This window comes from Neomonachus schauinslandi, chromosome 2, assembly GCF_002201575.2.
Source record: "Neomonachus schauinslandi chromosome 2, ASM220157v2, whole genome shotgun sequence".
Taxonomy (NCBI): Eukaryota; Metazoa; Chordata; class Mammalia; order Carnivora; family Phocidae; genus Neomonachus; species Neomonachus schauinslandi.
The window spans coordinates 203,780,738-203,797,532 of NC_058404.1; the positions used below are offsets into that span (position 1 = coordinate 203,780,738).

A 16,795-nucleotide genomic window follows, 5' to 3' on the forward strand; every position below is an offset into this window, starting at 1 on the left:
TGCAGCATATGAAAATTTGTAAATATAGTGAAAATAAAAGGAAATTTATAGCTTTAAATGCTTATATTGGAGAGGAAAATGACTTAAAATGATTCTAAGTTTCTATTTTAAAAAGCTAGGAAAAAAGACACCAGTTAATAACCATATTAACTATTTGATGACCAGGAACCAGTTTTAAGCATTTTGCTCCCTAACATGATAGCCTGGTACTTACATGTAGACATTTTGCTATGTGTAGTTACATTATAGGGAACTGGTTGGGGGCTTGGGTATGACATGTATTGCATTCTCATAGTTTTCTATTTAAACTAATGGAAAATAGATCCCCAGTTAGTGTTTTAGCATGAAACAATGGATTTTCAGAATGGATTATTAAGTGGGAGATGTACTGTAACTAGAAAAAACAATTTTAGAAAGTGACAAAAAACTTAAATATTTGTAAATATTAAATATTTGTACATTAGGAAACACTCTCCCGTCAAAATGACAAGAAATAACAATGGTGTTGATGAGGATGTGGAAAAAGGGAACCCTTGTGCACTGTTGGGAGGGAATGTAAATTGATGTGGCCACTGTGGAAATGATATGGAGTTTCCTCAAAAAGTTAAAACTAGAACCACCATATAATACACCAATTGCACTTCTGGGTATTTATCTGAGGGAAACAAAAACACTAACTCAAAAAGATATCTGCACTCCTGCATTCATAACAGCATTATTCACCATAGCCAAGATATGAAGACAAACTAAGTGTCCACTGATGGATGAATGGATAAAGAAAACATGATGTAGACTTGCGCACGCACGCACACACACACGCAAATTACTCAGACACAAAGAAGAAGAAAATGTTGCCATTTGTGACAACATAGATGGATCCTGAGGGCATTATGCTAAGTGAAACAAGTCAGACAGAGGAAGACAAATACTGTATGATCTCACTTATATGTAGAATCTAAACAAACAAAAAACCAAGCTCATCGATACAGAAAACAGACTGGTGGTTGCCAGAGAGGCAGGGGTGGAGGGTGGGTGAAATGGGTGATGGGGGTCAAAAGGTATAAACTTCCAGTTATAAAATAAGTCCTGGGGGTATAACATGCAGCATGGTGACTACAGTTTAAGATGCTGTATTATGTATCTCAGAGAGAGTAGATCTTAAAAGTTGTTATCACAAGAAAAAATTGTAACTATGTGTGGTGATGGATGTTAACTAGATTGACAGTGGTGACCATTTTGCATACAAATATCAAATCATTACGTAAGTTAAAAGATGTAAGTTAAAGAGTTTTGGAGAACTTGCATCTGCCACTGTGAGCTTCCAATGCTGGAAGACTTTTCTGAGGAGACTGTTGGCAATGTAACAAGTGATTTTTGGTAATGAATACTGTACGGCGTCAACATCTGCAGAGAAGTGTTATTTCCACATGATGCTACAGAATCCTACCTGGGTAACAGACCCATCTGGGGAGCAGTACAGAGCAGTGACTTTTAATAAAGCAGAACGCAAAGGGCACTGACATGGTTTCAGATTCCACACTGCAACTATTCTTTTCCTTTTTAAAATAACTTTCATTTTCAAATAGTGTAAATCTCACAAGGAGTTGCAAAAATCATACAGAAAGATCCACGTACAGTCACCCGGCTCCCCCCAATGGCATCTTATACTGACAGAGAACTTGTCAACCAGGTAATCTTGTTACCTCAGGTGCAGACCTTAATGGGGCTTCACCTGTTGTGCATGCACTTGCTTTTTCTCCAACTAACCATTAAGGAACCATCATTTGTCATGTTTTAGTGCAGTGCCAAAAAGAGCATCCACGGTGATTAGAAAAAGGATTTTGAAATATTCCTCCCTTTCATCAGAGAGGGAGACAAACCATAAGAGACTCTTAGTCATAGGAAACAAACAGGGTTGCTGGAGGGAAGGGGGGTGGGGGATGGGGTAATTGGGTGATGGACATTAAGGAGGGCACACGATGTAATGAGCATTGGGTGTTACATAAGACTTATAAGTCACTGAACTCTACCTCTGAAACTAACAATACACTGTTAATTAACTGAATTTAAATAAAAAATAAAATATTCCTCCCTTTCCCAACTACATATCTATGTGACTACTTCAAACACACATACGACAACAGACTGAATGCAGAATCTAACCTACTCTAATTGAAGAACTTAATCTTCAATTAAGACACTAAAGATATGTGCAAAAATGTAAAACAATGCCACTCTCCTCAGTAGATATTCTTGTTTTGGAAAAGTTATTTCTCTTAAAAATATTCTATGTTAAGACGGAATGAGTTTATGTCTTTACTTTCAACGAATAGTTTTTGAAATGTCTTAATGTCGACAGATGTCACACACACTAATGCTCCTTGCGACCTCCAGTGGTTTCTAGGGTCATTAAGGGGTCTGGGTTTTTCGAGGTAAACTCCAGCAGCAGGTAAGCCTTCTCCCAGAGTTCCCCGGCTTTCTGAAGTCCACAAACACCACAATAAGCCTGAGACCTTTTTATTCATCAATTTAAACACAGATATTTGAGTGAATTATTATCCAGAGGAAATTAAAAGTTCAGAACTTTATGGAGTGATTGTCAACAGGGGAATATGATTCATATTCAAACTAAATATTTTAAAGTGACCTTTTAAACTACTATGTACTCTAAATTCAAGTACAGCAGTGCAAGAAACTGCAACTATTCAACTTTGTAGAATTCACAATTTTCTTTAGAATGTCCTTGCATTTAGACAGACTTTTTTTCATTACCCAAATGCATGAAGTGAATCGTAAACTTTAAAAATACATTGTTTCTCCAGTGTCTAAGACTTCGCGTTGGTTTGATCCATGGCTGTGAAGAATGCACAGATGGCAGCTGTGATGAGGATATGCATCCCCTCATAAAGAAGTTTTGGAGAAAACACACTCCATATAAATAAATGGTAACGCAGGGATGTCACCAGAATGATATACGCAGAGACTGGAAAAGAGCAGATCAGTGCATAGCAGAAGCAAGCATGACCCAGTGCAGAACCGCTGTTAATAAAAAGGGAATGTGTATGAGTACATGCTACCTTTGCATCACATAAGGCATGACACACACGTAGTCCACCTTTTCATCTTGAAAACGACCGTGGTAACTCTGTTCCTGGGACAGCCCCCGCCCAACCTGGTCAGTCTGGGGGGCAGGAGCCCACCCACCCAAGGGGACAACAGCTGCAAGCGGCGGTCCTGTCACTCTCTAGTGCCTCAACCTGCAAAATATGTGCGAAAAGCGCATCCCCAAGTTTTGCAATAGATTTGTTTAAAAGTCACGGGCATGTACCACTACATGACGCATCACAAGTGTTATGACACATAACGAAAAGGAAATCACACAGGACGAGATACACGTTTTGAGCTCTGCTTTGTACTGCCCAGTGGGCATCTGGTCTGGGGACACTGGCCCGAGAGTGTCTGCTAAGCAAATTAACAGAAAAGAGCATTCTCAAGCACACGCATGCCCTCTTTTTCTTTTCAAACCATCGGCACAATCATTACATAAATCTAACCTATTCTTTTTTTAAAGATTTTATTTACTTATTTGAGAGAGAGAACGAGACAGAGAGCATGAGAGAGGGGAGGGTCAGAGGGAGAAGCAGACCCCCCGCCGAGCAGGGAGCCCGATGCGGGACTCGATCCCGGGACTCCGGGATCATGACCTGAGCCGAAGGCAGTCGCTCAACCGACTGAGCCACCCAGGCCTCCCATGATTTTATTTATTTAAGAGAGAGAGAGCATGAGAAGGGGGAGGGTCAGAGGGAGAAGCAGACCCCCCGCCGAGCAGGGAGCCCGATGCGGGACTCGATCCCGGGACTCCAGGATCATGACCTGAGCCGAAGGCAGCCGCTTAACCGACTGAGCCACCCAGGCGCCCCAATCTAGCCTATTCTTGAAGGCAACTTCCTTCCAAATGACAAGTTCTATCATTCACTCACTTCACCTCACAAATCCTCAGAGGCCAGGCTTTCCAGGCTCTGGTTAAAGCCAAGTTCCAGTTCTGACGCTTCCCCTCAAACACTGCATGAGTGTAGGTGGCCTTTCTGGGGCTGGAAAATGCCACACGTCACCGCTGCCCACCCTTTCCTGAAGCACGACCCCCATTACACGCGCAGCCATCCTCACTGTGTAGGACTCACATCAGCACGGCCGTGTATGGGGACATGGACCCGGGATTACTGGAGTCCCAGGGTGGGGAGTAGATGGTCTGTGTGCTCAGGGGAGCCTGGGGGGCACCATGCTCACACTGGGAAGGGTCTGGACATGAAGGGTGAGCAATGAGGAGTTCTGTGTAGGGGGAGCAAAGACCCTGAGGTACAGAGCGAGCGTGTATGCGCGTGCATGGGTGTGTGTGCACACATGTGCTCCACAAAGGGGCTCCTTAGGCCTAGCGACCCAGCGCCACTAGCTGGTGCCACTCAGATCCCCTCGGTGTGCTCAATGTCTGGCAGAAGGTGCCAACAGCCGCTCAGGGGCCAAAGGATGCCTGGCCCCTCATGCTCACAGCTCTTGCCCCCGCTGTGCCCTCACCTTGCCCTAACTGGCTCCCCATCTTGGGCCTTGGTGTCCATTCTTCCTTCCAGCTGGGTTTTCCAGCTGTCGCATCGCCCCCGGCAGGGAACATACGCCGCTTGCTTCTACTTGCATACCATCCTGTGGCCTCGTCCCTGTGCACGTGCTCCTCCCCTGCAACCTTGACTGGCTGTGATTACTTGTACCCACATGCTCTTCCCTAGGAGGCCATCCTGACCAACACCAGCAGACTCAGGGGCTCAGCCATTCTGACCGCACCTCTGTGACATGCTCAGCAGGTAACTGACTCATCCCTCTGCTACCGCCACCAGACCATGAGCTCCTTGGGGTGAATCCCTGCACCTACATCTTGGGTCCCACTCAAGATCCAGTCCATCAGGCAGACGACCTCGAGGGAGCTGGGCCCTGGGGCATTATTTATTAACTCCCTCAAGGGCCACTGCAACAATATCTGGTGAGGGAAACTCTTGGGAAAAGCTTCATGGATGAAGCTTGTGGCTCATGGCGCTGCCACCCCTCTCCTGGGGAGTGTCGTGGAGTCTGTGCTCAGCCAAGAGCCTGCTGACCAGACAGTGAGGGAGATGGAGCTCCCAGGATCCTGCCCCTCCTGGCATTTCAATTTCACACAAAGCAAACATCACCTACTTAGACGACTCGGCTTCTTCCTTCCATAGCAACACCCAGTAGGGTCACCATTCCCACAACCTCAGCAAAGAACAACGTGCACTGTAGGGAAATGGATGAAGGCCTTGCAGCCTGGCTCATCATGGCTGTCCATGCCACCAGGCTCCAGAACTGAAGCCAAGGGTCATGGACCACCCAGGGCCCAATTTTTGAGCCATTAGAAATATTTTCTTTTTCTACCATTTTTATCTGGCTCTTTTTCGTGACTTTGGAACCCTCCCCCCCCCCAAACCAATGAGTAAAAATTGATGTTTTAAGCTTTTAAAAAAGAACAAGAAAACCCTTTTCTAAAATAAAAGAGAAACACTCCTTAATTAGGGAAAACATCATATCATACTAGGGAGAAAAAAACATCATATAATACTCTCCGGCCAGTTAAAATGCTTTCAGCTTACTTACAAAAAAATGCTTTGTCTTTTTTTCTCCCCCATATAAACAGATGGAAAGTGCAAGGAAAATCGAATTGTGATTTCAGCACCAAGGAAGCTCTTCTTCCTAGAAGCCCAGGCTCTCCCTATCTGGCCCTCATCTTCCCCAGCGCACCCACTCAGTTGATCTGTAGGCTGCAGATACGGTGTGCGGAGCAGAGCCATATGCACTGTGGCAGATAAGCTCTCCAAGGCCAACTCGTGGCCCCGAGTCCTCAACACATGATGGCACTGACGAGGACTGACGCCTCCCAACCTGACCTAAGCCCAGTCAAAGAGATGTCAGGGAGCCTGCTGGGGAGAGAACCCACGGCTCAGTGGTGGTCCTGCGGCCCACGTGGGTTCAGACAGAATGAGAGCCTGAACATCCCTCCGCTCTGCCAGCAGCACCTTGACTTGCAAGTGCTGACCACCAGACCAGCAGTGACTCTAAGAGGAGTCTATCATAGACGGTCTCAAAGTGTGTGCCCAAGGAGGACACAATGACTCGTAGGCATCTCCCTTGTGCTCAGGAAAACCAGCTGGAGGAAAGAGACTCTCACATTTGAGAGGCTGAGAATCAACCATGGCAATTTAGAGGGGAGGCCAGAAGGTCTCTAGAGCAGGAACCCTGCTCTCCACAGCTGAAGCCTTTACTAGCTTTCTTGCTCTAAACTTTGACTTGAGAGTGTCACCCCACTCACACCTACACTCCTCTTCACCCCTTCTGCAACTGTACAATGGCAGAAGATGGTGGCTTGTGGACATGAACTTGGGGGCAGAAGTCAAGGTCACTGAGGCTTGGGTCCCAGGAGCTGGTCTGGGGCGAGGATGAGAGGAATCCCATGAAGAATGTGGGAACCCCCAAGTGCGATCCTGAGAGGTGGGGCCTGAACATGTCCCGGGAGGTTCAAACATGGGGTCCACAGTCACCACCACAAGGGCTGCATTTTTAATAGCGGGCAGAGAAGTGGGGGCCAGAGGGGTAATAGGGACAGGAAGCCTTGCCCTCCCCTAGGTGACACCCCCCTGGAAGACTGGAGACACAGGGGTACATTTGGCAGGAACAGTGTCCTCCTGGGGTCTCCCTAATTGGCTGTGCCCTGCATGTTTCACGGACCACTCAGCATGTGGAGGCTGGTCCTGCACCTGAGCAAGATGCTGGCATCCGGGCGGGGGTGGGGGTGGGGAGGCATGCCTGTGGGTTAACCAAGTGGCTTAAGAAATGGGAAGGCGCTTCTGGGAGTGGGGCACCGGGGGAGCCCTGACAAACCCGGCATGGCTGCTCACACACCTGCAGCCTGTGCCACTCCTCACGTAGGCCCCTCAACCTCAGGAGGCAACACCATCACCCCATTTTACAGAATCAGATAGCCCACATACCACTCAAGCCACACTCTGCCAGGAAGGACCCAGGCACTGAGTCACCGTGGTGCCCAAAGACCGCGAAGTCCCCGCCTTAGGAAGCCGCCTTTCTGGGAGGACCAATGTGTAAACAAGTAAGAAAGCACCAAGGAGGTTGATGGGCAGGAGGGTGGTGTAGGCTGCCCCATTGGTTTGGAGGACCACGTGGAGCCTGAGGACGCCTCTCAGTGGCAGGGCAGGGCACGGCCACCAAGCCTGAAGCCCTTCGGGCCTGTGCAGGCTCCTCTCTGTAGCAGGGACCCTGCAGGTGAGAGCCAGCATGCCTTGTCTTCATGCCCCAAACAGAAGATCCCTCCCTGCCTGCCCCACCCAACGAGGCCACCAGCAAGCAGGGAAACCAGAGGAGATTTTCCTTCTTGTGCCCCAGGCAACCACATCGTGGTAGGAGCTGGAAGAGAGCAGCTGAAGCTAGATACCCCACAGCCTCCCCAGCCATCCTGACACAGGGTGGCCACAGACCTGCACTTACACCTGCCTCTGGCCCACATGCTGGACTGTCCACTCTTATTTAAGGAAAGGAAAACTGATGAAGACCTTTTGGCCCTTGGGGTTTGGAACCCTGTATCTGGAGTAAGATGCTCTCTTCAAACTGTCAACCTGCCATCAGATTTTGTGCTGAAAGACAAAGAAGGAGCTTCACCTGCTGGTTTCTGAGCTCAGGAAGCTCACTAAGTGGCTGGCCCACAGCACAGGCCCCGCGAACGTGGCAAACGCCGTCAGGAACATAGCTGGGACCTCCATGTAGGTGTCCAGGCCCACGAAGCCCGCTGAGACATCCACCGTGGCTATGTTGTTGGAGTTTCCCTGCAACACAGGGAGAAGCAGCACTGACGTGGCCACCAGCAACCACAAACAGCCGCACACGGTCACGGTGACATGGACACACGGGAGCCCCAGATGCCGGCCCACCCCCTTCCCGCCTTGCTTCCAGGTGGGGAGGAACAAGTGAAATGTCTTCTACCTTCAAGAAACTAAACAAATAAAAGTCGTATGATGAACTATGGCAAATTCCAAACTCCTCTCAGCTCTATCTACTGGAGACAGACACGCTGACCTCCCTGTGCTGAGGGACCTGTCTGGACGGCTGCGCCTGGCCTTGGGAGGCAAAGTGGCCAAGGGGAGGCTGGGGGTGGTATTGCCAAATGGCTCCTTCAATGGGTGGACGCTGCTGTTAGGCAGAACAGGGCACGCTGGTCACGGGGAGGGCTTGGCGTGTCAGACCGGAGACCCTGGTGGGTCACCGCCCAGCCCCGGGGGTAATGCATAGTTCGTCCTGCAGAGGAGGGTGGGGTTTGCATCCAAGGGAAACCTCTCCTAGATTCAGCTCTTCTCTCCACTTTCAGTCTCTACCACTGCTGGTGTCCTTTTCCTCAGCTACTCCGGACATTTCTAAGTTTGACATTTGCCTGTCCCAGTCCAACTAAGGCCCCTCCTGGAACCACTTATCAATGGCCCAGGACACAACTCCAGCTGGGTGTTTATGGCTTCACAAATGTGACAGTGGAACCCCACTGCCTCCTCCTTTGCTGTGTCAGTGCAGGTGGCCACCGGGTCATGGTGGCAGACCTCCCAAATGTCTCGAAGACATGCATTTACTCCCGTCCTCACCACCTCTTACAGCGGGCCCCTCCCCTGACAGCAACCTCCACTGTGCAGCTTCCCCTTCAGCCACTTTGCCCGTGGCTGCCTGGGCTCTCTCCTGATTACTGAATTCCTACAGACTGAGGAGACCCCAGAGCTGCTGAGAAGAGGGAAGAACAAGCGTCCCAAGCGCTGCAGCAAGGGGAGGCACGACGACGACAGACACACGGTTCCAACACTGTGAAGTCCCCTGCTCTGGGGCTTTACTTGCATCTACTCATTTAATCCTCCACAGTCCTGACGTGGTGCCATCGTGGCTCTCAGTGAACTGGTGGGACACTGAGGTACGGAGACCCAGAGGAGGCCAGCTGGGTGCCACACTCCCGACCCCTGTGCGACCAGGCGTCCCCGAGCTGAGGGCAGGAAGGAGGGGCAGCAAGCCTGCAGGTCTTCTCCCAGGAGACGGGACCGTGACGGAAGGGCTATGGGCAGGGTTGAGACGAGGGAGGCCCGCGCGGCTGTTGGTCACTGCCTGAAGCGCCGCGGTCTGTGCTGGTTTTGCATGCCGACAGACCCCCAGCCCGGATCGGCGCCGCTGCGATCGGACACGCGCGTTCCGCTGCCAAGTTCCAGCACCGTGTGCCATGAGGGATGCCTCGTCACCGCCCCGTGGAATGTGGCTACGTGCCGCAGAGGAGCACACAGAACGTGAGGCGGTCTGCTCGCTCAGGGCACGACCGTGGCTCCGTCAGTCTTCCTGACACCAAGGCCTCAGCGCGGGCCAGGGTGCCTAAGCGGCAGCCACCTTCTTCTTCCGGACTAAGAGGCAGCCTGCTGGACTCTCAGCACGTGTGCCAGCAGGGTCTACCACGCGACCAGTCCGCAAGCACCAGGCCGTATCTGCAGATACGCCAGGACCACGCCCGCAAGGAGCCCCGGCTATCCACACACCCCTGGTGCCCTCTGTGCTCACTGGACGTGGTCGCTGTCCAGCACGGTGCCCGGGAGCCTGGACTAGGGAGCGGGGCGTGGTGATTTTCCACGGTGATGGCATTCCCATTCCCCACCCAGGCACTCGTGGTCAGAGACGGAGGCCACCACCAGAAGAGGCCTGTGCATGACTTTCAAAGAGAGGATTGTGAGGCTGACGGGCCATCTAGAAATTGCTGGAATGCTTAGCAAAGCTTGAAGTCCTTCTACGGCAACACATCAGTTACACTGAATGGCCAAGCGTGAAAGAACCTTAACACAGGTGTGTCGCTACCAACAAGGCAGAGCGAGTCTCACCCAGGAGCAGACTCCAGACCCGTGCCTCTCTCCTCTGCAGCTCGTGGTGCAGTGTTTACAACTGCCTCCTTTATCCTCGTCCCCTTCCCAGCGGGCATTCTGGAATTCCTGGGCAAACTGCATTCCCTCACATCCACAAGGTTGGTGACCTCTTACATTTCTTCCGATAAGTAAGAAAAGGTGTGGCCTTTGAGATGGGGCTGCTTGACACCATGGGGACACACACAGCTGAAAGCCCGTGAGGCTCAACAGAGGCCAGCCTGCCCGGGGCGGAGCTGACCGGCACGTCCCCAGGCGCTGTGTGCTGGTCGCCAGTGCGGTCCTCAGTCACCAACACCTCCCGGGATGGGCAGCAACTCCAGGGAGGTGCGGTCCCTCTCCAGGTCCTACAGACCCCAATCATGCCTTCCCTATAGGTCCTGCGGAACACCAGCAAGCACAGAGAGCGACTACACAGGATGCCTACCTCCTGTTTGTCACTACTCGATCCTTACAGCAGCCGAGGGGGAGACGGCTGTGGAGTAGCCCATTTTATAGTGAGACCAGGGCACAGCAGGTGCTGCCAGAGGCCATCTGGCTCAGAAGTGCCGGACACCAGTGTCGGGGCTCCAGCCACCCACGTGCAGGGCTGGACTGAGAAGTACGGGGGTCCTCCAGGGGAGATGGACGGTAAGGAGGGTCTGAGGGTCAGGTCACATCCTCCAGGACATGATTTCTAGAACTCCCTCCACCCCACCCCTCTCTGGGCTTCCGGGAACAGACAGAGAACAGTGGGGTGGGGGGGCCTGCTCTGTGGGTGAGACCAGGAGTGCCGGCAAAGCAGGGAGAAGTAGGAAGGGCAGGGAAGGAGCCCCAGGCCCACCTGTCGGGACACACAGACCACACAAGTCCCCAGGGACTGAACGAGGGAGAACCTGGTGCACAGAGACAGTACAGATCCTCACCTTAAAGATGGGAAAACACAACAGAGATGCTCAGGGGCTTGTGCACAGTTCCTCTGCCAGAGGGTGCGGAGCCAGTAGGGGAGTGTGGGGCCCCCTGAACCAGGGCAGAGATGCGGGAAGGCTGGGATGGAACTGAGTCCCTCCCAGACCAGGAGCTGGTCCCTCTGTCCACCTGTCCAGGTGCCGCTCCAAGCACGTAGGCAAATACTGAGATCCATCCCAGAGGCAGCTTCGACTTGCCTCTGGTGGGCCCTTTAACATTGGAGAGAAGACATGATGACCACGGGGCCCCAGGGGACTGAGGACCAAGTGAGGACACCCAACAGCACTCGGCACTCATGGCCAGGGGAACGGGCAGAGAGAGTTCAGTCATCACCTCATCAGGTAAAGCAATGGAACTGTGACGGGTGTCCCTAACGGGTCATGGTAAACAGATCCAGTACACAACGTACAGTGCTTAATACGCTGTCTTAAGCACTCCTGGATCCATAGCGAAGGTGTCAGTCTTAGATAACTAAGTGTATTTTATCCTATCAAATACACACAGGATTTAAGCATCATTCCCCACACCACACTTAAAGTTCCTTCACCGAACAACCTTTCTAACTTCCCAACTTATGGTAAATTTTCTCAAAGAAAAAAGATAAATGACATATAAAAAGTTAATAGATTTCTATCCACGATAATAATGAAAACCTACCTGGAAATAGAAGAATGCTTGACCGAACCAATAATGCATTATAGTGATCTCAGCTGCATCATGCCTCAGAGGCTTCCAGATGAATTGAGTCATTACAGTCTGAATGAAGAGGCTAAACACTAAGACTGGCAGATTATGTGGTCTAAAAAGCAAAGCGGCCAGAAGAACTAATCCACTATATATCTCCCATAAACCCACAGTCTTGATTGTGAAGTCTGCAGCAATGACTTGAGATTTAAGCAAGTCTTTGGTGCCCGTGAACAGAATGCCAAGGACAAAGACATGAACAAAACGAGCTTCAATAACACCCCTAAAAAAAAAGCAAAACAAGTTTGATTCGTTAGCACCAGCTCAAGAAACTCATACATACTCTTCCCATGAAAACCACGTGTCTACTCAAGCTAAATAAGCCGTAGCCCCTGCCCACCTGGGTGACTCTGTGGAAGTGGGGGTGTCTGCTTCTGCATATCAGCCCCCCAGGAGCCCCCTTGCCCAGGGGCTGGCAGGCCTGTCCTCTCTCTGTGCACTTCTGTGGTGGAACTGGCTTCTGGGAAATCTCGCTCATTTGGCCCAAGGATAGCCTGGTGCAAGACTGGAGCCATCCCCTGCAGGGTGCTGGAAAAACCATCCAGCTGCTTCACGGTGGGTCTGACAGACCCGTGCAGCAGGATAAGGCCAAGCTCCGTCAGAAACGTCCCTGAGCTCACAATGTTAAGATACATTCGGACACGTTTGCAACCAAGTAACCAAGTGCAGTGCGCACCGTGGGGCCCAGAGAAGGTCAGGGCCAGGTTAGCCAGGGCTCTGCCATTTACTAGCTCTGCCGTTGGGGGAAGTTAGTGAAGGCTTCATCCTTCCTAAAATGAAGAGAAATGGTACCTACACTTCATAAGCTGTCCTGGGGATTAAACAAGAGAACACAGGTAAAGTGCGCAGCACACAACAAGTATTAAGGGTTATTAAGAAATATTTTAGGGGCGCCTGGGGGGCTCAGTCGGTGAAGAGTCTGCCTTCACTCAGGTCAGGATCTCAGGGTCCTGGGGTCAAGATCCGCACTGTCGGGCTCCCCGCTCAGCGGGGGGTCTGCTTCTCCCTCTCCCTCTGCTCCTCCCCCTGCCTGCGCTCTCTCTCCCTAACTCTCTCTCTCAAATAAATAAAATCTAAAAAAAAAAAGAGAGAATTATTTTAGCACTTCATTTCCAATTATTTGTAAAGGATATAATTTATGACACTCTATCAAAAAATTTCATCTTATGAAACACATGCATCCCTACAACACATTTTAAATAAATTTCATAAATCAAGTTTTTTTTTTTTTAAAGATTTTATTTATTTATTTGCGAGAGAGAATGAGAGACAGAGAGCATGAGAGGGAGGAGGGTCAGAGGGAGAAGCAGACTCCCCGCCGAGCAGGGAGCCCGATGCGGGACTCGATCCCGGGACTCCAGGATCATGACCTGAGCCGAAGGCAGTCGCTCAACCGACTGAGCCACCCAGGCGCCCAATGAAACTTTATTTATTTTTTTAATGAAGATTTTATTTATTATTTGACAGAGACAGAATGAGAGAGAGAGGGAGCACATGAGAGGGGGGAGGGTCAGAGGGAGAAGCAGACCCCCCGCCGAGCAGGGAGCCCGATGCGGGACTCGATCCCGGGACTCCGGGATCATGACCTGAGCCGAAGGCAGTCGCTTAACCGACTGAGCCACCCAGGTGCCCCATAAATCAAATATTTTATATATACAAGAAAAGCTAATCATTTAAAGTAATGCTAAGTAAATTAAATTTTAAATGAAATCATCACCATAATAATATATCTGTTTTGAAAAACTGAATTTTCCTGTATCTGTTCTGAAAAACAATTTTCCTATCTCAGATTTCCTTAGGAAGGTTTATGCACTTAAAAAAAATTCCTTTTATTAAAGCACAGTTTAAATCGAACAGTCAGACCACTGTCTGCTGTGTGCCTCCTCCAGTGTGTAGACACTTGCCATGGGGTCACGCACTGGCCAAGGAGCTGGGGTCAGGTGCAACCGCGTCACCAAGGCGTGTACTAAACGGAAAGCTGATGACTGACCCACAAGGGTTAAAGAAGGAGCCATCAGCCAAGGTCCCGAGTCATCAGAGCGGAAGAATGCCGGGGCAGCCTGGGTGGTGAACAGGAAAGAGAGCAGCAGCGGATGCCTTCTAGGGCTCCAACTGCTTGCCCTAAACCATGCAATGCCATTCCCGCACGTCTAAGACCATGGCAATCTGGCCTTCCACTCCAGCCAAGCCTGGGATTCAGAGTGGTGAAGAAGATTTTAGAATACCGATGGACAGCTTCGGACTGAACAGTGGGAAGCAGCTGTTAGAGCCATCTAGAACCTGACGGCTCCGGAACTGGGGCAGAGCTAGAAGCAGAGGGAGCTAGAACCAGGATGGCTCTAGTACTGCAGCAGATCCAGAAGCAGACGGAGCTAGAACCAGGACAGATGGAGGTGGGGAATGGAAGCATTTCCCAGGAAGAATGTGAGGCAAGCCCCGCAGGTTAATGAAAGGGTGCACTGGTCTCTGCTCTGGACACCAATAAGGTATATGCCGTGGCATCCACGAAAGGCAAGTGGTTCAAGTCTTGAGATGAGTGATCATGAAATTAGGTGCACTGATCTGAGAGGAAATGAGGAATTTATTCATGTTTCACACTTGAACACGCTCAAACGTGACGCCCAGCCTTGACATCTGCTCAGAGTCTCAGGCTCCAAAGTGGACAGCCTTTGAGATGTCTCCCCACCATCCGCCCCCTACCTGACCTCGCTGCCTCAGGAGAAGGCCTGCCACCCTGCTGTCACCTCAGCCAGGGTCTTGGCGTCACCTCAACTGCCCCTACCGTCGGCAGGTCCTGCTTCCAGGTGTGCCCCATGGCTCCTGGGCACCCACACAGCCTGGTCACAGCCCTCAGCTTATACCTCGACCTTTTCAGAGAAGATGACATTTGCTTTTCTTTCTCTGACTAGAAAAGCAATAAAAAAATGCATGAAAAGGAAGAGCACAAGCTACCTGTGATTCCATGTCCTAAATATAATCACAACCAATTACCTATTTTAGTCTTTCATACAAACATAAAAAAAATATGTACATACTTCATAAGATGGGGTCATACAATAGTTTTACAGCCTGTCAATCCACATCTTCATGTCTTCTATGAAAGCACACTAGTCAGCACAGAGCTTTAACATCATTCAGAGGCTCATCCCACCACTGTTGGCCAATTACCTTGTTTTGTATTATGTGCACCTGTAAATCAGTTTTCAGAGAGCCTGCCTGTGTGCCGGTATCAGGCCTCGTCTCTGGGTGAATTCCTGAGGTACATTCCATAAGAGGGCGCCCAGGTCAGAGGGCTGGACACACTCAAGGTTCTTAACACATTTTACAAACAGCCGCCAGGATGGCCTCTGCTCACCCCACCCCACATCACCATTAAGAAAAGAAAAGCTGCCAGTCTGTGACAAAAAGTGGCCTTCATGACTCAGCACGAGGGGGCCCTCCCCAGCCCCGGAGCTCACCATAAATTATGGGAGAGCTGATTTTTCTGGTGTGCCTTTATTTCCCAACTGCTAGGAAGCATCCACTCTTTGTGATTGCTGTTACTATGTCTTAACTGAGCAAAAGTAAACCCTTTAAATTCCTTATTTTCAGGGAACCCCTTATTTTAAAAAAGAAAGCTCAGTGGCCTTACTGCATTATGTATCTCTCTCCTCCCAAAACAAAGAAGCTAAAAGAATCCGTTCACTGAGGCATTCCTTGTCAGGCTCCAGTAACTGCTGAGATCACAAGTCGCAGGAACCAACTCCAAAGTTCTCAAGACTGCACGGCCTGCTTTAGTACCTAAAACATGAAATCGATTTGCCAGTGCACTTACTTTGAAATGTCTTTGCTGTCTTGTTGCCATGGGAACAGGACATTTCCAATGGCCGCCCGGTAGCAATAGACGCCCAGCAGGCCAAGTGCCATGGCTATTTTTGACGTCAGAGAGCACCTCCTCTGAACCAGTGCGAAAATCACGATGAGCGAAAGGGCAGCCAGAAGAGAGAGTGCAGCTTTGTGATCAGAGCTGAAATGAAATGGAAAAGGCCCCAAATTACTAACAAGTGTAACTGGCGATGTCATGGATCTACATCAAGTGGCTTTCTAAGAACTTAGCTGATTTTTCTGAAAAGCAAAACAGAGAAGAAAATCATCGGTGATTTAAATTCAAAGGTTCTTAAAATGTAACAAATGAAGGACGGCTACCCCGAACTCTCATTTCCATTCCCAAATGGCCCCTGCCACCAGGCCTTCACTGGCCAGCGCAGTGATCTGTATAAAACACTATCCACTGGCTCCCCTGGCAGCCCCACGTTCCCCACCCAGAGGTGAAGAGACTCTGGGCACAATGCATTTACCAGCGAACACCCTGCTCAGGGGGACAGGCACGTCCCGGCGTGATTCTCTCTCATTCACTCATTGGCACAGACTGACTCACTTAAAGAGTGTCTGCTCGTTCCCAGGCGGGGAGCCTTTGCAGAGGGGCTGAGCATCTCCGCTTGGAGCACGAAGCTGTCACAGCAGAGCTGGGCCCCCCGCTCTGCCTGGCCCTGGCCCACCATCCTGCTACCTCCGGGAGGGCTGTGCTGGAAGGCAGGATTCTTTTCTGTGTCATTCACCACAGCTCGTGCTCACAAAGCCCAGACACTCAGAGTTGTTAAGTGGATGAGTGACTATCTTGCCAAGTGAACACACATCAGTGGAAAAACCACATGGAAAAGACTCAGAGGAAAGATGTGGCCAGTGTCAAGACGTGGGCCCAGGGATGGCAGGTGGTGACAGGGGTCATGCTGGGGCCTGGCCCTGCCCTGGTCCTTGCTCTGGGAGGCGGTCACCTGGGTGTCCATTCACTGTTGCCCTTTAAACTGTGTACTGTGCACTCTCCTAGATTGTTAATTATAACAACTGAAAGACAGGAATAAGGAAGGTGAGTTTTACATGCCTCCCCAGAAGCTCTGCTATGAAGAGAAATGGGGCCACACTGCCACCTCTTCACAAACTGACAGGAGTAACTCAGCAGCACAGGGAAGACTCGTGATGCAGGAGGGGGGCATCCTGTTGGGGAGAGTGTGCTGAAGGAGGGTCCAGACTAAGGAGCGGGGTGGGGCGGGGCGGGGGGGGGGGGG

General features: G+C 50.4%; 2 protein-coding genes across 10 annotated transcripts in view; one reads left to right on the top strand and one right to left on the bottom strand.

The window, feature by feature from the left end:
* GAK (cyclin G associated kinase) overlaps positions 1–16,795 on the top strand; it is a 364,833-nt gene that overhangs the window by 281,135 nt on the left and 66,903 nt on the right. The gene's annotated exons all lie outside the window — the stretch shown is intronic.
* The window catches only part of PIGG (phosphatidylinositol glycan anchor biosynthesis class G), a 57,550-nt gene that overhangs the window by 12,541 nt on the left and 28,214 nt on the right, over positions 1–16,795 (bottom strand). For 3 of the 4 annotated variants that reach the window (XM_044913064.1, XM_044913062.1, XM_021677745.1), the window contains 4 exons: positions 15,505–15,696; positions 11,604–11,913; positions 7,732–7,895; positions 2,466–3,039 (listed from right to left, as the gene is read on the bottom strand). In XM_044913064.1, the coding sequence (XP_044768999.1) occupies positions 2,826–3,039; positions 7,732–7,895; positions 11,604–11,913; positions 15,505–15,696 (880 nt within the window). In that variant the 3' untranslated portion in view covers positions 2,466–2,825. Of the gene's footprint in view, positions 1–2,465; positions 3,040–7,731; positions 7,896–11,603; positions 11,914–15,504; positions 15,697–16,795 lie in introns of those variants that run through there. The other variant, XM_021677743.2, reaches the window with a different exon arrangement.